Source organism: Delphinapterus leucas, chromosome 6 (genome assembly GCF_059928025.1).
Source record: "Delphinapterus leucas isolate spDelLeu-1000000601 "Yukka" chromosome 6, BTC_Dleu_Yukka2, whole genome shotgun sequence".
NCBI classification, from domain to species: Eukaryota; Metazoa; Chordata; class Mammalia; order Artiodactyla; family Monodontidae; genus Delphinapterus; species Delphinapterus leucas.
Window position 1 is genome coordinate 120,261,745 of NC_143134.1, and position 25,409 is coordinate 120,287,153.

A 25,409-nucleotide genomic window follows, 5' to 3' on the forward strand; every position below is an offset into this window, starting at 1 on the left:
GTGCGTTTTACAGCGGGTGACGTAGCACAGGGTCCAGCATGTGCTTTCTTCACTTGCTACAGAAATCTAAATATGGTCCCCAACAGGGTGAGAAGCCAGCCACTCTGAAGCCATCTTCCTTTCAACAAGGAGATTCATTACCAATGTACTGGTGGTCTTGCTGTTTAGACAAAGTGAATTCCCCCAACCCTGTCTTAACGCAAATTGCCATAAGGCAAAGTCCAAGTGTGCAGGCACACCTTAGGCCAGCAGAGACCACAGGAAGGGTCAGCGGGAATTTAAGGCAAATGTTAGCCATGTATTGCCTATAACGCAACCTGTTCCACATCACATTCTCCTTAAAACAGCCCATAATTTATTGAGCACTTACCATGCCAGAAATTAATGTAAAATCCATTTTATGGATGAAGAAACTAAGGCTCAGAGAAAATAAGTAGGCTCAAAGTCACTCAGCAATTGGGGAAATAGCCTGAACTCAGACTGCTCATCCTGCTGCAAGCTGACTCAATCATGCATGAAAGTGTCTTCTTCAAGCATTATCAGTGACTGTGTCTTTTCAAGTGGGAAGGTGCTGGGAAGGTGGCACCAGGGTGATGGAAAATGAAAAAGTGTGCACAGGAAACGCCTACAGTAACCTTCTTCTGCCTACACTGAACAGCTTTTGCTCCAAGCCTGGCTGCCCATCAGGGATCCTCACCATCCCAGCCAGAGCAAAGAGAGAAGGGCTGTGAGTCAAAGAGCCATGGAACTCAGAGGTCCATCAGGAGTGCTCCTCCAGAAAAGGGAACCCTCCTACACTGTCGGTGGGAACGTAAGTTGGTGCAGCCATTATGGAGAACAGTCTGGAGGTTCCTCAAGAAACTAAAAATAGAGTTGCCATATGATGCAACAATCCCATTCCTGGGCATGTATCTGGAAAAAACTATTATTTTGAAAAGATACGTGCACCCCTATGTTCACAGCAGCACCATTCACAACAGCCAAGACATAGAAACAACCTAAATGCCCATCAACAGAGGAATGGATAAAGAAAGTGTGGTACACGTATACAATGCAGTTATCACTCAACCATAAAAGGAATGAAATAACGCCATTTGCAGCAACACGGATGGTCCTAGAGATGATCACACTAACTGAAGTAAATCAGACAGAGAAAGACAAATACCATATTTGTCCACATATTTGTGGAATCTAAAATATGACAGAAATGAACTTAGCTATGAAACAGAAACAGACTTACAGAATAGAGAACAGACTTGTGGTTGCCAAGGAGGAGGGGGTGAGGGAGGGATGGATTGGGAGTTTGGGATTAACAGATGCAAACTATTATACAGAGAATGGATAGACAACAAGGTCCTACCATATAGCACAGAGAACTATATTCAATACCCTGTGATAAACCATAATGGAAAAGAAGATGAAAAAGAATGTATATCAAAAGAAATATGGGGGACTTCCCTGGTGGTCCAGTGGTAAAGAATCTGCCTTGCAATGCAGGGGATGCGGGTTCAATCCCTGGTCAGGGAACTAAGATCCCGCATGCCGTGGGACAAGTAAGCCCGTGCGCCACAACTACTGAGCTCGCGCGCCTCAACAAGAGAGCCTGCGGGCCGCAAACTAGAGCCCACGCGCTCTGGAACCCCCGCACCACAACTACAGAGCCCGTGTGCCCTGGAGCCTGCGCGCCACAACTAGAGAAGAGAAAACCCGCACGCCACAACACCACGCACCACGCACCACACACCACAACGAAAGATCCTGCATGCTGCAACTAAGACCCGACGCAGCCAAAATTAAAAAATAAATAAATAAAATCTTTAAAAAAGAGAAATATGTATAACTGAATCAGTATGCTGTACAGCAGAAATTAACACAACTTTGTAAATCAACTGTACTTCAAAAAAAATAAATTACCAAAAAGAAAAAAAAGGGTGCTCCTCCACTCCACCTTCAGTACCAACAGCACAGCGTGGAAATCACCTGTGCAGGTGGCTGACTTTCCCTCAAGGCAGCGTCCCATCCACAGCTGACCAAGCACGAGGGCGGTGCTAACATCTCCCAGACAGTCAAGAGACATGAGGGAGGAAGTGGCAACAATGTGAGGACACTACTCAGCTCCCAAACAAACCACTCCCTTTGCTGGGTGGCGGATACCATCCGGTCACAAATGGGCAGCTGCTATAGGGCACTTTTGCGGGAGTAACTAACCAATATATGGAACAATACCTCTTATCCTCTTATTCTGTCCCAAGTTGTCTTTCTTCCCAAGAGAGAAACTGGGGAATGTGGTCACCATAGAAGTTTGCCAATTTAGAGACATCAGAATACAGTAAGTCCCTTACATACGAACCTTCAAAGAAGCGAATGTGCGTTCGCATGTCCAATCATGTAAGTTAGTTCACGTATCTGGCGTATACACCGACACGTGCGTGCATCCTCTACAAGTGGCTGTGCTTTTGTGTACTTTACTGTACTATATAGAGTACAGCAGTACGCTACCATCTCCCATCTCCTCTCCCTCCTCCAGTCAGTAACTCTTCTTGCCTGTTCACTCAGTGCCAGGCCCTGTATGCCAGCTATTGTACTGTAGTACTGGACTTTTCAAGGGACTGTAAGATGAAAAATGTTTTCTTTATTTTTTGTGTTTGTTTGTTATGTATTATTTGTGTGAACAGTATTATAAACCTATCACAGTATTATATGGCCGATTGTGTTAGTTGGGTACCTAGGCTAACTTCGCTGGACTTACGAACAAACTGGACTTATGAACGCGCTCTCGGAACGGAACTCATTCGTATACAGGGGACTTCCCGTACATTTCTCTTTCCAGAAAGCGGGAGGAAAGGTCCGGCATTTAGTGTCAGTTCTGCCACTAATGAGTTTCGTCAGTTAGGCCCGGCGCAACTTCTCCAAGCCTGTCGTCTCATCTAGAAAACAAGGGCAATAAGCATAGATCACTGGCTCTCAGAGTGCGGCCCTGAACCACCAGCAGCAGCGGCAGCCTCGCCCAGGAGGGACTGGTCTGAAGTGCCATCTCTTGGGCCCCGCGCCACGCCTAACTGGATGGGAGACTCTGGGGCTGGGGCCCAGCGCTCTGCTTTAACTAGCCTTCCTTTCAAGTGATCCTGTTACACACCAAGTTTGAGAACCACTGGCCTAGCTGATTTCCCTTCTTTCTTCATTGTTTTATAAGTCCACTATTCTTTACCCTCTCCCTGCCTGCCGTGCTACTGACTTCATTTACCCAACAAATACTTACGAAGCCTCTACTGTGTGCTAGGGGACACCTGGTGAACAAGGCCAAGTGCGCTTTGTGGAAAGCAGGCGGGTGAGCACACTCTGATGACAACGGATGTGCACGTGGCTTGTTCCTGGTTGTTGGATCAGCAGCACGACCCCGTTTTCCAGCAACTTTCCCCTTTACCCACAACCTTCCTCCAAAACTTACTTCACTTTTAAAAATAAGGTGTTTTGCATACAAGCAGAGATGCAAGGTGCCAGCAAATAAAATGTTACTGTATGGCTACTGATGAAAGAACTAGATTATGCAATTAAAATAAGCAAAGAAAAATCTACTGGAAAATTTCTATATAGAAAAGAGTAACACAGATAACATTTCTTTCCTCCTAAAACTATTTTAGTGACTCACAGTGTTTACAAGTCTTGACTGTTATTCTAGGCACAAAATAAACACCAAGTGACATTTTTAGCAGTCCATTTTGCTTCAGGAGGTATACACAGGAAATGCAAAAGCAAAAACAAAAGCTAAAATGCTCTACTCTAAGAGGTAAGACGCAACCCAACTACCATAACATTAAAAACAACTAAAATTAGCTTCCTCCCTTACGCCTAAGGGTCCTGCTAAAAGCTTGAGCCAAGAGCTTTTCCTCCTCCCCCCTTGGTCCAAGTGACCAGGGAGGGTGATTGAAACGTGGCCAGAAGGCAAACAAACAGCCCGGCTGCTGCAGACCTTGTCTTCAACACTGGCTGCAGAAGAGAGCCTTGGTCTGCACCAAGCCCACAGATACACTCCACGTCAGAATGGAATTCTCCTCAAGCAAAATTACATCATGGGATTTGACCTCTAGAGCAGAAGCAGAAATCAGAGATCTCACCCAGAGCACAGGTCAACAAGCTCTTGTCTACATTAGTTAAAACACGTACCTAATAATTAATGTAACACCCTCACAGCTGCTTCTACTCAGAAGCAGGAACAAAGCAGCTCTTCCCCTACGTAGGTATTTATTTAGGTGACACTAAACACATACCTAATAAGACAGTTTAAAATAGAACATAACCAAAAGCTTGGAACACAATATTTACTGTGACTGAGCCATGATCATTCAGTTCTTAAATTTCCTAGTAGCAAAGGTAAAAGGGCAAAAAGATAGGTTAATTTTGGACCATCCAAAGAAAATACATGAACTCAACAGAAGAGGGAAACTAACTCAACAGAAGAGGGAAACTTTTCCAGATACAACATTCTAGAAAGAAATTTCAAGTAGGATGTGAAGGAACACTGTGAATTGAGCCTTCCGTCTTGGCTTTACACGATCTACAATGTTCTTCATGTAACCAGTTAATATCTGCTATCTATTAAAGAATCAATAACCCAATAACTTTATCAGGGAAGCCATTTCTCAGGAATGTAAGCTAATAATATAGCCTGGTGTGTTGTTTCCAGGAGCTCTGGCTTAATATAGAAATAACCCTTGAAGAACTTAATGGAAATGTGGTCTCTCCCCACCTATTTTTGGCAGAAATGAGATGTCAGTCGGAGGCCTAAACTCGGTGCAGTTAAAGTACTGATGACCTGGCCCACGTCCGCACCCACAGGACTATCAAGCACTCCTGGCACTACCGGGGACTTTGGGTGCAAAAGAAAAACCAAACAAATGGTGCACCTGCGAGCCGGCCCCCACCAGGGGGAGGAGAACCAGCAGCCCACTTCCTCCTCAGAGAATCTCTCTTCAAAGAGCCCCGCATTCAGACAGGCAGCCAAGATTACACAGGGAGGCTGAAGGTGTGCTTTTACCATTTCCCCCAGCTTTTTGTGAGTAAAGTGGATAAGGTCTAGAAGGGCAGGAGAATGACAAAGAGGACAGCAGCATAAGACAGATCAAGAAGTCAGGAATCCTTCAGCCCGAAGAAGCGGCACTGAGGTTAAGGGGTGAACAAGAAGGCCATCACCAACACGGCCCCCGAGTGTGGGAAGTAGGGGCCCCACTGAAACTCAAGGGAAGAATTCAGGCCAAAACCTCCTCACTGACAAAAAGGGGGCACCCAGGCAGCTGTGTGCAAGATGGACTATGAAGTCTCCAGGTGCCAACACCTGGGAAGCTGAGACTGACTCTGGGGAGGACACGCACGAGGACAGGCCCATCCTCCACGTGTCCCCTGGCCGAAGAACACTGGGCTAGCCAGTGTGAGGTGTCCATCTCCTCCACCATGACCACGGCAACATCATGAGCAGGGCATCTCTCATTAGTTCCTTGCCAGAAATACCTTGTCAGGGCCGTAAAAATGACCACAGGAGCCGCTTCTGGATTTGCCAGGTGAGATGAGAAAGGCACTAGGGCTTCCCCGGTGGCACAGTAGTTAAGAATCCGCCTGCCGATGCAGGGGACACGGGTTCGAGCCCTGGTCCGGGAAGATCCCACATGCCGCAGAGCAACCAAGCCCGTGCGCCACAGCTACTGAGCCTGCGCTGTAGAGCCCGCGAGCCACAACCGCTGAAGCCCACATGCCTAGAGCCCATGTTCCACAAGAGAAGCCACCGCAATGAGAAGCCCGCGCACGTCAACGAAGAGTAGCCCCCGCTCGCTGCAACTAGAGAAAGCTCGTGCGCAGCAACGAAGACCCAACGCAGCCAAAAATAATAAATAAAATAAAAGAAAGAAAGAAAGAAAGAAAGGGACTAAAGAATGAAAGCTCACCAGGCTGCGATCAGACGTGCTGTTGGAGGTGAACTGCTGCAGACTCAGCACCATGTGAGGGGTCCACCTCTTCCCAGGGCCAGTTTACAAGGGCAAGAGCAGAACAGCACTCCTGGGCTGAGGTTCTGTGCTAACCAGGCAGGGAGAGGGCTGCGGTCAAGCCTGGCTCCACCACTAACTAGCTCCGAAAACTCGAACATTAATTTAACATCCTCATTAGCAAAATGGAGACAAACAATAGCACCCACTACAAAGGGCTACTGTGAGTAATAAATGACAGAATAGGTACTTACCTGAGAATTAAGCTTTTTTACACAAGTAACCACATCAGATAGGGGTCCTACAACTGCTAGCCTCTTTTTGCTTAGGCAAAACAATAACAAACACCAAGTGACATTCTTGGCAGTCCATTTTGCTTCAGGAGGTATTACATACAGGAAATGCAAAAGCAAAAGCAAAAGGTAAAATGCTCTACCCTAAGAGGGAAGACCTTCTAGACCTTCTCTGACTTCACATTTAAAAAGCAGGGGAGAAATACTACACAAACACATTGATTTATTTGACACACATGCAAATTTTTCTGAACCATATGAGAGTAAGTGGGCTCCCTAAAATACTTCATTGAGTAGTTCCTAAGAATAGGGATACTCTACATCACTGCAGTGCAGTATTCAGCTTCATAAAATTTAACACCGATACAATACTGTTATCTAAGCCACCATTCATATTGCAATTTTGTCAAGTGGCCCAATAATTTAAGGACAAGCTCTAAGGAGGAAAAAACCTACTGCAGATTCCCAGGGTTAGCCTGGATTCTTACAATGTTAAGTATGAACCAGTAAACGCTGCTCTAAACTGCTCGTGTTTTGTCGTAGTTCTCCAGCGCCGTGTAACGAAAAACATGCGCGTGTTATTGTTACGAGGTCTCTGCTGGGCAGGGCCCAGGCACGGCTCAGACGCACCCTCTGCCAAGGCTGTGGTCAAGGTGTCGGCAGGCTGAGGCCTCATCCAGAGGCCTGACCCGGGAAGGCTCTGTGTCCAAGCTCCCTCAGGCAGCCCAGCTAGCAGACTTAATTTCCTTGCAGCCATCAGATTAAGGGCCCCAGCTTCTTACTGATGGTAGGCTGGAGGCCAGCCTCAGCTCCTTGACACACATCGCCACTGACTTCTCTAAAGCTTGCAAGGGAGGATGCCTCTAGTGGGTCTGCTAGAAAGACGGTCTGCTATAACAAAACATAATCAGGAAGAGACATCCCATCACCTCTGCCATATTTTCGCGGTCAGAAGTGAGTCACAGGTCCGTCCACACTTCGGGATTACACAAAGGTGTGAACACCAGGAGGTAACAATCACGAGGGCCACCTGAAAGTTTGTCTGCCACATGCTTACAGCTCCCATACAATTATAAAATCAAATTAAATTTATAATTAAAAACATTTAACAATATTGGTTAAACCCATGGACAATGGTTCCTTGAGACTGCATCACCAGTTACAGTGTAGACACAGTGTGGAAAGCTGCAGGATAGTGCTTTGGGTTCAAGATGCTTAACTATGTCAAAATGATGACTCATTCTTACCACTTTTCTCCAGTGAAATCAGGATGACATCATTTTAGCTCTGACATCATTTAGCTTTTCAGGTCGTAGAAACGCACCATCTACATATGAAGTCTACCTGTTCTTTTCTCCTCAGCCCGCACAACTGAAGCACAAAGAGAATATGATGGACTCCATTAACCTCAGATGAATTCAATTATGTACACTTGAAAACCAGACAGAAAGAGGGAGGGAGGAAGGGAAAAGGAGAAGGATACGCATTTTAGGCAAATCACTCTCCATTTCTGTTAATGAGTACATGACTCCAGGTGAAAGTAGGATAGGAGAGGTGAAATGACTGTTTCCTCAGTTCCTTCATGCCTTCTGTGGTGTGACCATCTCACCTCACTAACAGGATTCTGGTATTTAAAGATAACAATTTTCTTTTTACCATGTGGTGCCCAAATATAAAACTAATTCCTACATTTGCTCTAAGCAGGGGTCAGCAAAGTTCTTCTTTAAAGGGCAGTAGAGTAAATATTTTTGGTTTTGTGGGGCATACAGTCTGTCAAGCTACTTGACTCTGCCATTTCAATAGGAAAGCAGCACAGGTGATGTGTAAATGAATGGGTGTGGCTGTGTTCCAATAAAACTATTTACAGAAACAGGCAGCCAGGTGGATCTGGCCCCAGCGGTGGTGGTTTGCACACCCCTGGTCTAAAGAAACAGCATTCTGTATCAATGCCGAAAGGACAGCTCATTTTGTTGGTCTCCAACAGGGATTCTCAAGGGTAATTTGGCTATATGTAACTGTTGTTTTATGTACTTTTATTCAAACCCAACTCCTCTGTATAAAATGCAACTCCACTATATAACTGAGCATCGACACACAGAGCTGTCAAATCAGCCCTGAAATCCAAGTAAAGTCACCACCCAGACTACCTACATACAATACGCTCGGCTCCTGTTTAAATAATTGTTGTTTCTCACTGACCTTCCTTGACCTCCTAGACCAGGTGACTCAGTTAGAGGCCCTGCATGAAGCTCACTGCTCTGTACTGCTGGGTACGTTGACTGCCCCTCTCTTTCACTAGGCCGTGAGAGGCATGGCTGTGTCTCGCCTGCTCGTGACTGTATTCCCAGGGCCCTGCACAGTGCTGGACACGTGCAAAGTCCTCATTAACAAACGCTGAATGAAGTAAAAGATTAGGACCCGTTACATGCCTCCTCAGCCCCAGATACTTTTCATTCACAGCACTTGAATGTAATTACATAGTTGTACTATAATTATTTAGTCCAACTATGAATGGGGTATGAATGGAGTATGAATGGGGGTGAAAAGGAAGATATAAAATAAACTGAACATTTCAACTGCTGAGGTTCAAAATCATACAAAAATAAAATTACCAACAGTATCAGTTATGTTAAAGCAAATTGCTAGCCGCTGGCTTCTTACCAATACTGGAAAATTGGAGAAGGCAAGCCCGAACAAAGGATTCAATTAATAACCAATTATTTTTGAGTGGCCAATTGAGTAACTTACAGAGGGAATTCTATTCACCCCTCCCCACAAGCCTGTTCTCAACTGAGTATGTTCCCTTTAGAATTCATTTTTTAAAATGTCTCAAGAGTGAGGCGGTCCTCAGATTTTTCTTAATTGGAAGAAGGAAAGGAGACACGTAGAAGGACTTCAGCCATTTGCACAACCGCCTTCCTATTTAGAACTCAGAGCTTGCCCAGCCCCTGGGTTGGTGCCCAGGATAACAAGCTTAAATGTAGTTGGCAAATACTTAATGCCAAGTAGGAGACCCTGTCTTCTCTCCCTCCAGGCCATCCAGCCCAGGACTCTACACCCCTAAGCCTTAAAAGAAGTGAGTTTTCATATAAATAGAAAATTAACTTGTCCATCTTGATACTCCATCATCACAGGTCCCAACCGCTGGACGACAACACCCTTCTGGCTGCTTGTACGAGTGTTAGCTACCCACAAGAGCACACCCGACACAGCAGTTCTCCCAATAATCATGGGAGTCACTCGTGCATGGAGGTTTCCTGGGACCTCCTAATGGAAAACATTCTCATTAGGAGCCCAACTGCCCATGAAAAGAAATAAAAATGAGCCACAGCCAGGTCTCTTCTCCCTTTTGAAGGTCAGGACGTGTGCGGTTATCTCCCCAGGCAGAGTTACCTTGAGGAGATGGCACTAGAGATGCCATGCCAGGCAAAAGGAAGACCTTTCAAGATGGACTTGGGACACTGTCCCTCTAAGTCACTCCCTTTGAAAGCTCCCAAATCCCATAAGTTAAGAACTTCAGGGGACTTCCCTGGTGGCGCAGTGGTTAAGAATCCACCTGCCAATTCAGGGGACATGGGTTCGAGCCCTGGTCTGGGAAGATCCCACATGCCATGGAGCAACTAAGCCCACACACCACAACTACTGAGCCCGCACACCACAACTACTGAGCTCGCGAGCCACAACTACTGAAGCCTGTGCGCCTAGAGCCTGTGCTCCGCAACAAGAGAAGCCACCGCAATGAGAAGCCCGCGCACCACAACGAAGAGTAGCCCCCACTCACTGCAACTAGAGAAAGCCTGTGCACAGCAATGAAGACCCAACACAGCCAAAAAATAATAAAATAAAATAAAATAAATAAAGGAATTTCAGGGAGAACTCAGTCAATTATTCCGAGTTTGCAAACACCTGCAACCAATGGTTTTAACTCCTGTGGTTAATAAAAACAGAAAAAGCCCTAAAAGAACCACAATTCACTGTTTATATGTAAACCAAATAAACAGCAATGGGTTTCCTCCTGTACTTCTTATTTCAGTGGATGGTGACCACTCGTGAACATTAAGCCAAAAACCCGGTTGTCATCTTTGACCTGCTTCAACCCTGTTATCCCCAAATCCCTTGCATTGCCAAGTCCTGTCCATTTCACCTTCCAAATTATCAGCGTATCTGTCCCACTGCCACCACCCTCATCCATGCAGCCATCACCCGCAGGGATGACTAACTCAGCCTCCGAGTCCATTCTTGCCCTTTCCAGTACATTCTCCCACTGAAGTCAGGGTAATCTTCAAAGCACAAATCTCATCTCTCTCAATCTCTTTTGCAAATACACACACATACCACTTAAAACACCAAGTGTCTCTTCAGCTTGCCAGTGCTCTTACACTCAAGGCTTTGACTGGATAGGTACATGTCATCCACCACTGAGTGGTCCTCTCACCACCCCCAGACCTTGTCCTCGGGGCCTTTACACGGTGTTTCCTCATCAGACAGTGGTGTGTCCCCGCTCACCCCCGCCCAAAGGCCCACCTCATTTCAGCTGGTTAACTCTGACTTACCCCTTCCGACTTCAGCTCTGCTCTTTCATAGTATCTGTCAGTCTGTAATTAGTATCTACCTGGGGACTATTCTGGTTTCTGCCTTTCTCAACTGAGAGGAGAGAATGAAGTCTAAGACCCTAAGGCATGTTGGATGAACTGAATTCTCCTATTCATCTAGAATGACTCTAGCTGTGTACCACCCTGGAATATCTGAGAAAACAGTCACTCAAATAATTCTGTGTTCTGTGGTTCAGATGAAAAATTCAGGTTTGGAAAGGTTTGTGCCTAACAGTATCTCACATAGCAGGTGCTCAAATATTTGTTGATAGAAAATGAAGAAATAAATTAATCGACGAACTCCCCACCCACGCTTCGATTCCTTTCACTGCACTGGGACCCCTGAGATTTAAAACTCAAGCCAATGACAGTCTCAGCACAGGGGCTGGGGGGGTGGGGGTGGACTTGCCCCGCCTCTTAATTTGCATGAGACAATTTAAACCATTCAAATTACACTAATCACTGCCTACAGCCCAACAGCCATCCACAGCCAGGGAACGACAATGGGATCCCACACACTTTGCACATACTGGAGCCAGAGGGATGTAGACACCAATCCCAGTTAGGCCACTGGGTAAAACCTTGAGTAAGTTTAACTTCTGAATCTGTTTCCTTCCTGTAAAGGGGGCTGATACCACCATTTCAGTCATGGCTCTTTGGTAGCAAGGGACAGAAGCCTCATGAATCATGTTCAAATAAAAAGGAAGGCTTAAGGTAAGTATGAGTGTAAGGAGACTCCTGGGAACCCAAGGGAAGCTCAACATCCAACCGTCAGGAAGGGTAAGAACCAAGAAGGCGGCTCAGAACCAGCATCCCCCATCTCTCCCTGCTTCGGTGCCTCTGCGCCAGCTGCATGCCTCATCCAGGCTCACTCCCTTAGGGAGCTCGTCCACTCTTGCGACTTTAAATACAATCTTTATACCAAGACTCCCAAGTTTATACCTCTAATCTAGATCTTTCTCCTTTCAAGGCATATATTTAACTGTCCACTCAGTACTTCCATTTGGAGATCTAGAAGGCACGTCTAACTGAACTCCTGATCACTGCCACAGCCTTCCCCATCTGAGTGGACGGCAACTCCATTCTTAAAGTTAGATGCTCAGGCCAGAAGCCTTGAAGTCATGCTTGACTCCTCTTTTTCTCCTACGATCCTTATCCAAGCAGTCGGGAAACCCTGTTGGCCCTAATCTTCAAAATCCTTCAGATCCAACCACTTTCCATCATTTGCACTGCGCCTCCCTGGATCACTACAGCAGCTTCTAGCAGGGCTCCCCACCTGTGCTCCAGCACCCCTTTATTCCCCTATACACACAATAGAGTGATCCTAGGAAAACTTAAGTCAGATGGTTTCACTCGGCTCAAAACTCGGCTCAAAACTCTGCAACACCTGCCCATTTCTCTCATGATAAAAGTCAAAGTCCTTATAATGACTCTCAAGGCCTGATAGGATCTTCTCTCTCTGTTCCAGTCACCCCAGCCTCCTCACTAGTCCTTGAACACACCTACCTGACATTCCACCTCCTGGAATGTCTGTCCCTCAGATACCTGCTGGGCCAACTCCCTTCCTCCAAGTCTTGACGCAAATCTCGCCTTCCCAACGAGGCCACCCCTGTCCGCCCTATTTAACTTGCAGTTCTTTAAGACTCTTTAGCTCCAGTGCCCACCAGCGATTAGACTGTCTCTCTGAGTCCTGGTTCAAGTTCCTGAGCCAGAACCAATTGGCCTGGCTCATCTTTCTAAGGCAGGCCACATGACACAGGTCAATGGCCAGCTGCCTGTGGAAGAGCCATTAGTACAGAAGGTCCTCTGGGCAAAACTGAAAAAGAGCAAAGCCATCTGGAGCTATTCGTTGTGGGAGCACAAGCTCTCCACAGATCACAAGAGCACTGCTGTGTTATAGCAGAGTGCCATCGTGAATGTCAGAGAAAGCCTAGAAGGGGTCAGATCAGAGTAGACGTTGAGCTCCCAACACTGACCTTAGCAAGAGTTGTTGTGGGGATGAAGTGGTGCACTTCAATGTCTGGCCCACCAGAGGAGCTTCATCATACTCTCAGGTAACTTAACTATCCTAGCCATAAACAGATTTGTTGACATGGATAATTGGTAAAAAAAACACTTAATATTAAAAATGAATGGATTAAACTCTGCAGGCAAGCAGGCATTTTTTAGAATTTCTCACTGTTCCCCCTTGCGCTGCTGAGGATTTTACAATTACCTAAAGACAGAAGGATTTAAATAAGCCAGGTGGTTCTGGCTCAGGGTCTCAGGTGTGGCCAGGGCGGCATCATCTGAGGCTTGACCAGGGCTGGAGGAGCCATTTCCAAGCTCATTCCCCATGCTGTCAGCAGCAGGCCTCAGGTCCACACCTTGTGAGCCTCTCCTCACAACAGGGCAGCTGGTCTCCCCAGAGCAGCAGATCCAAGAGAGAAGCAGGAAGGCAGAACCCACCCACAGTCAGAAGTGACAACTCACCCATCGCTTCTGCCACATTCTTCTACTGGTCATGTGACCAACCCTGATACAAAAGGGGAGGGGCTGCACCTGGGCTTGTGACTACGGGGCGGGGTGCGGGGGGGGTGCGGGGGGGGGCCTCTGGGGCCATCTTGGAGGCTGCTAACCACAGGTTATTCATGCAGACCAAGGCCTGTTTTTCAAGGGCCCAGAGCTAAGATGGTTTTTTACATTTTAAAGGGCTGTAAAAGAGAAAATGAAGAATATGTGACAGAGACCATACATGGCCTGCAAAGCCCAAATTATTTACTATATGGCTCTTTACAGAAAAAGTTTGATGACCCTCCCCCAATGTAGACTGTTTATTATAGATGACTTAAGGGCTTTCAAGGGTTATTTTGACTATAGGCAATGTTTCCCTTATGCCCTGACTTTAGAAGCTAACTCTTAGGTAAGCAACTCTACTGAAGTAGGTACTCTGCAAATTGCAGCTCTGAATGTCACTATAATGTCAACCACTAAGAAATGAACAGCTCATCATAACCTGAGCAGAAAGAAAACAATCAACCATACCTTGCCCATAAGTAGACGGTTGATAAATATAAACTCAGTGAATGAATGATTAAAGAAGAAATACTATAAGGACACATCTTGAAAGTATAGAGTAACCATGAAAGTATGAAAACTCTTTAGTCAGTGATTTATAACATAAGACCAAAGGTGAATTTTACATAGTAGTTACAATCATAGCTAACTCCCTGCCAAATACTCCCCCATTTGTGCATCCTCACGCCCTATGAGGTAGGGGTTATTAGCTGCCTCCATTTTTACAGATGAGCAAGTGAAAGCTGACAGAAATTATGTAATTTCCCCAAGGTTACATGATAAATAAGCAGCAGGACGATTTACTCTTACAGCAAAGTATGTAAGTATAAAGACCAACTTCATCCTGAATCTTCATGCCTCAGCTGCAGCCTGCTGAGAGCACAGCCAACACACGGAGCCCTCCTCACTGGCCCCAGGCTTCTCCTCCAGGGAAGCTCTCCCTCCCGCCCAGCTTGCTGGAATCCCAACCCAAGGACTTCAGAGAAGGGCAAAGCTCCTGGGCTCCCTATAAGCGAGGTTATAGAGACCTGAAATGCTAGATTTAACCTACTTACTCATTTATTGCTCCCTTTATCCAAAGAGAGCTTTAAAAAATATTTTCACCATGGTCTTTGCTTTCCAGCCAAGTATCTTTTCTGAGACTGTGGAATCAGCACCCAGCCCAGCCATCTCTCCAGCTGCTTCCCTAATGAGCTAAGTGGAGGGCAGCTGCTCGAGCCCTGGGGCCAACAAAGTTTTGACACTGGAATGATGACAGGGCAGAGAATGCTGCTGCTCCTGCAGCAAACAGAAGGGCTGTCAGATACACACGGGACTCGGGACACACTGGTAGCCACTGCAGAGAGAAGGGAGCTTTTGGCCAAGGGCTTTCTATGTGAACATAAGCAGACCTCACTCTCCCTGAGTGGTCCTGAAGATGGCTCAGCTCGTCCACTCAGATTCATGAACGTCAGGAGAAACGACTGCCCGAGGCTATACAACCAGTGGAAGGGCCAAAGTTCCCTGACGCTAAGGCTAATTTTTCCACCTTTTGGACTCTGCTCTTGGAAAGCTTGAAGTCCAGCTGCTTCAGGAGACAGATGTTGATCACAACAGGTTCTGGAAGGAGGAGGACCTGAGCAGAGGCAGGGTGTCTGTGTCAGGGACAGAAAGAGAGAGGCAGCGATAACGGCAGACATAGAAAGTCAGAAGGCCTGGAGGCAAAGGGGGTTCGAATCGGGTCTTGCAGACAGTGGTGACTACCTGCACAGGCTGCTACAAGGAACAGGACAGTCACCTGACCAAGGACACGCACAAAGACTGTCAGAGGGCACTGAGGGTCCAGCTGACAGTGGAGACATGAATTTGCGTCAATAAAGGCCCTAATTACATACACAACTGTGACCTCACTGGGATTCTAATAAATACAGCTGTCCAATCCCCACAGTAAACATGCAAATCACAAGATAATCGCCTCCCTCAGTCCATTCCAATTATGAGATAAGTCATCTTCAAAAATATTATTCCCTTGCCTAACAAGAAAAGAGAGGAAGCAACACTCTGGTCTGCTTGTAAACCCACACTCTCAGGAACGTAGAACAGAGTGCAAGGGATTCTGACACCAGAGAGACCAAGGTTTGGGTCCCAACTCTGCCACTGACTAGCTGTGTGACATTGAGCAAGATACCAGACCCTCACTGACCCCGTTTCCCCGTCTGTGAAATGAAGATAAAACACTACCTACCACACAAAACTTCTGTGAGGCTCAAACGCAATACACTCGGCTCACAGACAGCTATGGCTGCCCGTCTGCAGAAATGGCCACAGTATAACCACCCCGACCCTTGACTTCAGGGACCTTCCATCAAGAGATGGGGTCTCTCTCCCGTCTTGAATCTGGTTGGGACATGCTTTTACCAACGAAATGAAGTGGAGGCAACACTGTGCCAGTTCCGACCCTGGGCCTCGGGAGGCCGTGTGCGCCTCGCTCTCTAGGAAGCCGACAGCTGCCAGGTGAGTGATCCCGGCTGCCTGCCAGAGGCAGAGATGAGCCTTCCTGGCAGCTGACGGCAGACACAGGAGGGACCCCAGCTGAGACCGGGACCCCAGCTGAGACCAGGACCCCAGCCTGAACTGGCACTTGCAAAGCGTGAACTAAATTAACCGTTGTTAGGTCACTAAATACTGGGGTGATGTGTTAGCACTGACTGACTGCTACAGCAGTACTCACAATACGAAGCTATTAGAGCTTCTCTTCGCCAGTAATGCCCCCAGTCCTCAATTCCTCCTTCTCTACTGGATCATTCACATATGCATTCAATCACGCCATTACTTCTCCCCTTAAAAAAAGCTCTCCCTTGACCCCACTACCCTCAATAACTACCACCTTGTCTTTGCTCTGTCTCGCAGCAAAACTCCTCAAAGAACCGCGCATGCTCACTGCGTCTAATTCCCCTCTGCCCTTTCGCTTTCACATCCTCTTTCACCTCCAACTCTGCACTGAAACGTCTCGCCAAGGCCCCCAGTGAACACCATGTTACTAAATCCCATGGTCAAGTCTCAGTCCTTACGTGCTTTGGCTCAAATCAGCATCATCTGTCACCACTGGTCCCTCTGCTCTAACACCTTCTGCTCCTGGGGCGCCAGTCTCCGAGTTTCCTCCTACCTCACCAGAGGGCCTTTCTCGTCACCTCAACCTCCCGATGCTGGAGTGCCCTGGGGTCAGTCCTCGGCCTCTTCTCTTCTCTAACTCACTTCCTTGGTAATCTCATCCAGCCTCAAAAGTCAAAAACTCAGAAAGGCCTAGGTTTTCTCTGAAATCCAGATTCGGACACTCACCTGCCTAACGCCACCTCCTTTTAGATCTCTAATAGGCGTCTCAAACTCAACCTGTGCCAAACACAACTCCCGATCTCCCCCCTCGCCCCCATCTGCTCCTCCGGCACTCTTCTGTTTTTAACAGACAAAATGCTCAGGCCAAAACACCTCTTTTTCTCTCACACCCGATACTTTACCCCTTAGCAAATCCCACTGGCTCTCCCTTCAAATTCCTTACCATCACCTACAAGGCCCTACGTGATTCGCTTCTCCCTGGCCTCGCGTGTTACCGGTCTCTCCCGAGTCCCTCTGCTCCAGCCATGCTGACCTCACGTCCTCCTGTCGGCTCAGGTGCCCTGCACCAGCTCCCCTTTCTCCTGGAGTGCGCTTGTCCGGAAGGCTCAGCACTTCCGCCCCGATTCCTCACAGCTGAGCACTCTCCCTTTCCTGCCTCTGTAAAACTAACAATCCCTCTCCTAGTCCTGGGCTTCCTATCCCCTCCCCTGCCCTCTTTCTATGATGCCTGTCATCTAACAGAACAGACTATATATTTTACTGTCTATATGAAACTATACACTTCAGAGGGCAATGAGGTCTTAATTTTTCATTAGGTACCCCCTGTGCGTAGAATAGTGCCTGACATAGGACCCATTCAATGAATGTTGTTGAACGAATGAAAATCCACCAATCAATGAATGAATGAAAGTATAGAAGCTTGGGATGTTTTTAGGATAGTGCCCCCTTCAGTGGTAAAGGAAGGCTATTTAAGGCTCTATATGCAAAGCACCGGGTTCTTCAAACCTTCCATGATCTCCTTTCTTATCACTGTAGTGACGAGAAGTGTTTTTACAGATAAAGACCTGAATGGTGTGTGACAGACTACAAACCAGAAGGCTCAGTTTAAGTAATCCCAATTTTTAAAATGAGTCACCTGGAGGGTGGTATTTAAGTCCTTTTTCTGGCTTGAAAATGTGAATGTTTTTGGTAACTGATGAGTGACCTGCTTCTGAGTTCCCAAGTAACGATGGCAGAGAGCACCAAACCAAAAAGACCCCATAGGTCAGGGGTTGGCAAACTCGTGCCTGCAGCCTAAATCCCGCCAGCCTCCTGGTTGTTTGTGCAGATTCCTTGTTTATAGCCTGCAAGTGCAGAATGGTTTTCCCATTTGTAAATGGTTTCATTTTAGCTGGTAATATAAGTTCCTACCTAATAGGAATCAAGAGATTGTGCCTCCTGGCCCTGCCAAAGCCTACAATATTCACTATCTGGCTCTTTAAGAAGTGTACCCACCCCTGACACAGATGTGCCATCCTGGGGCCAATTCCTCAGCTGCAGACCACAAAATCCCCAGAAATAATCATCTGGGTATTTCAGCATGAAGTGACTTCCAAAACCAAGTGCCCTATACGCAACTGCCAAAAGGTAATTAGATATAAAGTGGCCAGTGGCCGCTGCTATTATCTTCCACAGCGGTGACGCCCTCTATACAGCTGGAAAAGAAACAGCCAAATACGGAAATGTATCCTACGCATGTTCCCAGGGTAACGCATATCCTAAAACCAATGGTTAGGGATAGATATTGTTCTAAATTTGGAAATATCCGATGACAAAGCGAAGTTTCCTTCCCTTTTCTTACCACACCCAACACAACACCCTACCTTTCTCATGAGAAAAATTCCTTCACACTTATGGTTTCCATTTCCTACATTTGATCTTTCACTTAACAAAAAAAATGATTAATGGAAGCCCATGATGTATACAGACCTTTTAGTACCACGCCTGGCATATAGGAAGCTATCAGCATTCTTTTAATATTATACCCAACATATTATTATTGTAATATTATTACATCTGTTATTGTATCACATTGCATACTTTATGTATGGTAGACACAATATATAATGTACTGTAACACAACATATTGAACATGTTATATTCTATAACATGTAAATATATAATATAAATATAAAATATATAATCATTATATATGCAATATGCTGTATTGTCTTATATCATTGTTACACACATTATTATATATCATTGTTATATTACTATCCTAACACAGGGGATACTAAGCCACAAACCAGCTGTGAGACTTCAGACAAGCCGCTTCACTTCTTTCTAAGCCTCAATTCTCCATTGGTAAAATTAGGTAATCATTTTAGATTTTTACCACTCTCTTCCAGCTCAAGACCAACGCCCAAAGCATGCTAAATAACCTTTCCTTTGAAAACTTCTTCTCCTACCCTGAAGCCTATGCATGGGCACACCCAATCACGGCTTGGAACCCCACAACCGACAGGCATGGACATCACCTTCGTTCATTACATCAACATCCTGATGCTCTGCACTTGTTGATTCACGCCGCCCTCGCAGCAAGGTTTGAAGCAAGCTGTTTAATAGCAGTATATCTATTTTAATAACAACTGGGTTGGTGCCCCATGATGTACAAGCAAATGGGGAAAATGGTAACGAATCATCCCTCAACAGACACAGTAAAGAGGAAGAGGTGGGTCATTAGTCACCCTGGGTCATTAGTCATGCCGCTGAACAGTAAGCATTACACTAAAAATATTAATAACACTTCTGGGCTCACTCTGTCCCTTTCATGTGAGGAAATTAAAGTATTTAATAATCGTTGCTCCCTGGGAGACAGAAGACAAAAAGTTGTGATGGTAAATGAGTATCCTTAAGTAAAGTCTTCTCATGCCTTTTTTTACGTGAAACTCAGCACTTGAAAGAGACTGAGCCAAGTCCATTGCAAAAGACCATGGGAAAATAGAATTTTTGAAACAAAAATAGATTCTCAGCCCTCATAATGGTTTCTGAACTTCCCATTTCCCTTCTCTGAGCCCCATGCCTTTAGGTAACTCATCACGATGGCACTAGTAAATACAGTTTAAGTTTCACAAGAAAAACAAGTTCAAAATGATAATGCTCAACACTGATGTGCTTGTGGCTAACTGATAAATTTATGCAACACTCAAGAAAATGTTAACAGATACACCCCTTCTGGAAAACAACATGGCAATAGTCCATGGCAGGTTCCTGGGCTGGGAACTTTACCTTGGGAACTTATCCTAAGGAAATCATCCAGCAAGTCACAAATATATATGAATACAGCTACTTATTGTTACCCTACCTGTAACAGCAAAAAGGGGAAATAATTTCAATATCCAGCAGCAGGTGAATGATTTAATAAGTTATGGGACAGCAACATGATAGAATGTCACAGTCATTACAGTAGCTCTGAAGACCACATATGAAAAATATGCATGCATGTGCAGCAGCTCTGGAAAAGATGAACAGTAACAGCTAATTCTTCTGCTCACTCACTAGGTTTTAGGCCCTTTAGATCTAGTCACTCAATATGCATTTTCTTCTTCGCATTTTGTCAATTTTTTTCCAATTTCTTCTTTAATAACATAACATCTTTTCGACTAAAATAAAATGAAATTTCTCTGTACTTAGCCTAAAAACAACAACACTAATAAACACTTACTGGACACATACTACGTGCCAGGAACCGTTCTAAGCACTTTCCATGTACAAACCCCTTGACCCTCACACCTAGCCAGCTAGAAGTGGGGAAGCAAGGAGTCAACCGGGGCATCTGGGCTCCAGTGTACAGGCTCTTAACCACTATGTAATAATGAAAAAACTTTTCAGCATTATTCAGGATGGGAAAATGGACTGTCCTGCTTAGTTCAATATTCTAGTTAACTAGGAATAGCTCAGCTGTGTCTGGTCCTGCAGTAACTATTTTCAAAGAGATCCAACACCATAAAAACGCCCCCGTGACCATGCTGTTCAGCAGAACTGATGCTTTCTGCAGGTACTGAACACCAGGGGAGCTTGCAGATATGAACAGCAGTGATGAGCGCTGATGGTCACTGATTCACAGCCCACAAGGCACCTCTGAGATCATCTGGCATGTGATCCCTTCAACTGAGGGAAGGAAATGGGTAGAGTTAGCCAAACTCACACTGCTAGCTGGGATTGGGACAGATCTGGGCCCATGATCCATGCCCGCGGACGTGGTAAAAGCCGGGTTCTTTCTTTCTATTATGCAACATGTGATAACAAGAAAGACTATGATTCATTAAGTGCTTGTGTACGCTAAGGGCTATAAGCCCTTCACGTGAATTATTTAATTTCGCGCCACAGTCGTTCGAGGTAGGCATTATTATTAATCTCACGTGGAGACTAGGAAACAAGCTTGGAAACGTGAAGTCGTGTGGCTCGCCTCACTCAGCTAGAAGGCCCTGATTCAGGTAACTGGAGTGCAGCCCCAGCCCTTGCACATTCTGGAGTACTGCAGCCCCACAGCAATGGAATCAGACCACACAATGCATGGGGGTAGATAGGCCGGCTCCAGCTCTGGCCAGAAAAGCCGTCAATATTAATGATCTGGCACACAGGCATCCAGCGGCCCCAGATGCTTCTTGACTACCTAGCTAGGTACAAGCTTGTAGAGGCAAGTCTAAGCGCCCTTGCTGACTGGAATCCAAACAATTATAAATCCGCCCCCACAGCACAGGAACCAGAGAGCATGTGGAATTTATGCAAATCCTTGAGTCCCCACCCCCACCCAGCTAGGCAATCTCCTTCCCAGCCTTGCTAAGCCCACAGTCAGCCCAGGCCTGGGAAAGACACTTCAGCCTCAGCTCTTCCACCGAGGGTGTTAATTTCATTTGCTCACACCCAGCTGTGTACAAACATGCAAATCATTAACGTTTCCATTTACCAGGCCGGTTTGGCCCTGAGCTGCTGGGATTTCTGAAGGAGATAACAATTCTATTTGCAACTACGGCTGCAATTTTTATTCCCAAGGAAACTTCCGCCCGTGTTATATTCCCCAAAGCCAAAATGATCACTGTAAGGAACCCTTCAAGTTATTCATGAAAAAAAAAAAGACCAGAAGAAACAAAGAATTCTTCTTTTTTTTTTTAAACATCTTTATTGGAGTATAATTGCTTTACAACGGTGTGTTAGTTTCTGCTCTATAACAAAGTGAATCAGTTATCCATATACATATGTTCCCATATCTCTTCCCTCTTGCGTCTCCCTCCCTCCCTCCCACCCTCCCTATCCCACCCCTCTAGGTGGTCACAAAGCACCGAGCTGATCTCCCTGTGCTATGCGGCTGCTTCCTACTAGCTATCTATTTTACATCTGGTAGTGTATATATGTCCATGCCGCTCTCTCACTTAGTCCCAGCTTACCCTTCCCCCTCCCCATATCCTCAAGTCCATTCTCTAGTAGGTCTGTGTCTTTATTCCCGTCTTACCCTTAGGTTCTTCATGACATTTTTTTTTCTTAGATTCCATATATATGTGTTAGCATACGGTATTTGTCTTGAATTCTTTTGAGAGCACTGGACAGGATAGTAGGTATATTTCAGAGCAGTTCAATTTAGCTCTAAATTGAAGGTTTCCCCAGGTGCCTGGGTCAATGAATCAATAACGAAACGCCGACTGTGATTTAAGTGCCTTTTGTGAAGCAATCTTTTGCAGTGTGAACAATCATCAATAAATTTACTTAGTCTTTGTAAATTCAGAATTGCTGTGGGACAGAGGAGGGTGTACCTGTTTTCATCCCCCGACGCCTCTACTTTGGGCAGAGAAAGGCAAAGAAGGAACGTTTCCACCACACACCCGCCAGCACTGGTAGATACCATTTACTGAGCACCTACCATGCACCAGGAACCACGCTGCACCTTTCGTACCTCATGTATACCCGTGGTAGCACTGGAGGCCAGGCAGCACTCAGTTTGGTTACCGAGTGCACTCACGGAGGGCACCAAGTGCCATACGCTGTGCCAGTATGGAGGACAGAACAATGATCCCAAGAGACAGCCCTCAGGTTTCTGGTCAGGTACTGTAGTAAACAGACCCCCACCCCCACCGGCCCTCTACCAGCCCATCCCTGTGGTGAGGGCTGGAATGTAGTCATTTGAAGGCCACTGGAGGTAAGGACAGTGGGGAAACGATCTGGGATTACAAAATTCACTTGTTCAAGGTCAGACAGAAAGTCAGGGGCAGCAGAGCTCTGGCTGGATGGACCACTTGGGATCACAGGAAGCCACTGCCTTATCCTACCTCCCATCCTATTTTTTTGGACAGGGCCTGCTAGAACTCACTATGGAAATGCAAATGACTTAAATTTATCAACCACTGCAAGCATTCATTATTGTAAAAACCAATAAAGGCAGTACCGTTTCTTTCTTACGTTTTGGGTTCCGAGAGCTATAAGAAAAACTAGAACTATAAGAGAGAGTATAATGTTGGTCCCTTCAAAGGATGCACGTCCCACACTGTTTAAAATCATTAGAGAGACATTTCTCTATTAGGTGTAAAATGCTCTTTAGGGTGACAGCAAGCAGAAGTGAGATTCATGTGTCTCAAACTAGTATTCTGTCACCTCAGTTTTTAACTTTCCAGGTCTACAACACGGAAACAGAAACACAAGTGATCCAAAAGGCAGATACTGATTTCCTTTCAATGTCCCTTCAGAATTTATTCTGCATTTGACCTTCCTAATCACGACTGTCTGGCTCTGGTTAAAGTCTGCCATCGCAGGTCAACACACAGACCGGACAGAAGTCAGGGGCAGGCTGGGCAGTTCCAGCTGCCTGCAGCAAAGGCACACAAGGACGTGCCCCAGTTTCACTTGCCCCTAAAGCAGACAAGGATACCACGCTGCTTGCTCTAGAGCCTGGTGCCATCCATCCACTGAGCTTGGACTTCGAAAAATGCACTCACATCAGGGTCAGGGTGGTGGCTGGGATCCACTAAATCAGTGGTCCCCAACCTTTCTGGCACCAGGGACCCGTTTCGTGGAAGACAATTTTTCCATAGACCTGGGCGGGCGGGTAGGCGGTGAGGGGGGATGGTTGAGGCAGTAACGTGAGCGATGCGGAGCAGATGAAGCTTCAATCGCCTACCGCTCACCTCCTGCTGTGCGGCCCAGTTCCTAACAGGCTGAGGACCGACACTGGTCCGTGGCCCAGGGGCTGGGGACCCCTGCACTAAATCATTCCTAACCATTGTTCCAAAATCCCAGTTCCAAAATATAAACAACCTTTAAAGACAAAGACAAACAGACAAACTGTGAAGAATAAATAAACTCCACACCATTGTTATTGTGGATCCTTGGACTGGAGAACAGACGGTGGGTCCAGGGTCTACCCTGCTCAAACCAACAAATCCCTACACTGGCAGAGACACGGCCCTGGTAAATGGGATCTGTGAAGACTTAGAAATCAGGGGCAATTAATTGCTCTTCTTTTTATCCCCAATTCACTGTGGATCCTGAAATCCCTACTATCAACTCCTCTCATTTAAATTTCTGAACACAACTAAACAACACAACAAAACACAAAAGCTTTCATTTTTGTCTGTAAGCCCAGCTGCTTCCTATGGAAGTATTAAGAAGTTTTAACTCACACATTTTCTAAGGAAGACCAGAGACAACTTAAAAGTAAGTAAAATATTAAATTCCTGTTATAAAAGTGATTTGAGTTATTGGATCAATGCCAATTTTCTTCTTGGTGGCTGGAGATACCAGGCCACATGGCACTGAAAGAGTGTTACATCCTGACCCACCAGTAAATACCCATGTCTGCTAAGATTCATTCTTCTGAAGGACAAGGTACTATGATGTAAGCAGCAACTGCCTTTTTTTTTTTTTAATGTTTTTCTCCCCCAAATGAGTAAAGTACATTAAAGAAAATATAACAAACCTCATATATGCATAACCTGGATTCTAACAGTTGTTAAAATGATCCTGTTTTTCTTATCTGTATGTATGTGTTCATTCAGTCACCTGAACCATTTTAGAGTAAAATTATAGCCAGCATAACCCTTTAGCCCTGAGTACTTCAGCATGACAACCCCAAAAAGGACCTTCTCCTACATGACTCATTACCATAATCACACGTAATAACATAGACAACAGTTCCCAAATATCATCTACCACGTAGTTCATACTGAAATTTCCTGAACTGTCTCCCAAATGTCTTTTATTACTGTTTTGTTCACACCAGGATTTGATCAAGGACCAGTAAGGAATACCTTTTTCAAAGTAACTTGTTGGACAAGGAATGAATGACTGATGGAAAGTCAGAGGGGCTGGAACCCAACAGTAACTTAGCATCCGACCTACTTTTCCCTATTAAGAAGAAAAAAAATTATATATAATCTGACCACAAAAGACAACTATTATTAACATTCCCATGCATTTTCTTCCAGTTTATTTTTTCTGTTCATAAACACACACCCATACATACGTTTGCGCTCAAACTGTCTTGCTACAGGTCAGGTGCTATCTCCACCCTTTTTGGCAAGTGGAGATAAAAAAGCCAATACCTGATGAAGTCCTGTGGGCACCATCTTTGGTATTCTGGTGCCTGCCGGGTCTGCGAACGGCTGGTCTGCTAGGTTAATAACAGTGAAAAGGGCAGCCGAGTGCACTGGAAGACCCAAAGGCCCTGGGGCTGCATACTGCATACTGCCGTGTGGCCCCTCTGGCTTTCTCCTCCTCAAAGCTGATGCTAACACAAGCCTGAGTGACACCGAGTAGGTTTTAACAGGTGTTGCTGTCCCGTGTCACGGACATCTAGGATGGATAAATATGAGACTTGTTTTTTTTTTTAATAGAAGGTACTTTGAACTCTTTGGAAGAAAGGCGCTATA

At 45.7% G+C, this 25,409-nt stretch overlaps 1 protein-coding gene across 14 annotated transcripts in view; it reads right to left on the bottom strand.

Moving 5' to 3' along the window:
- RAPGEF1 (Rap guanine nucleotide exchange factor 1) overlaps positions 1–25,409 on the bottom strand; it is a 140,172-nt gene that overhangs the window by 88,172 nt on the left and 26,591 nt on the right. For 2 of the 14 annotated variants that reach the window (XM_089913903.1, XM_089913904.1), the window contains exon 1: positions 19,029–21,234. The exons of 9 other annotated variants lie outside the window; for them this stretch is intronic. In XM_089913903.1, coding sequence (XP_089770029.1) covers positions 19,029–19,038 — 10 coding nt within the window. In that variant the 5' untranslated portion in view covers positions 19,039–21,234. 3 more of the 14 variants (XM_089913907.1, XM_089913906.1, XM_089913908.1) reach the window with 3 other exon arrangements.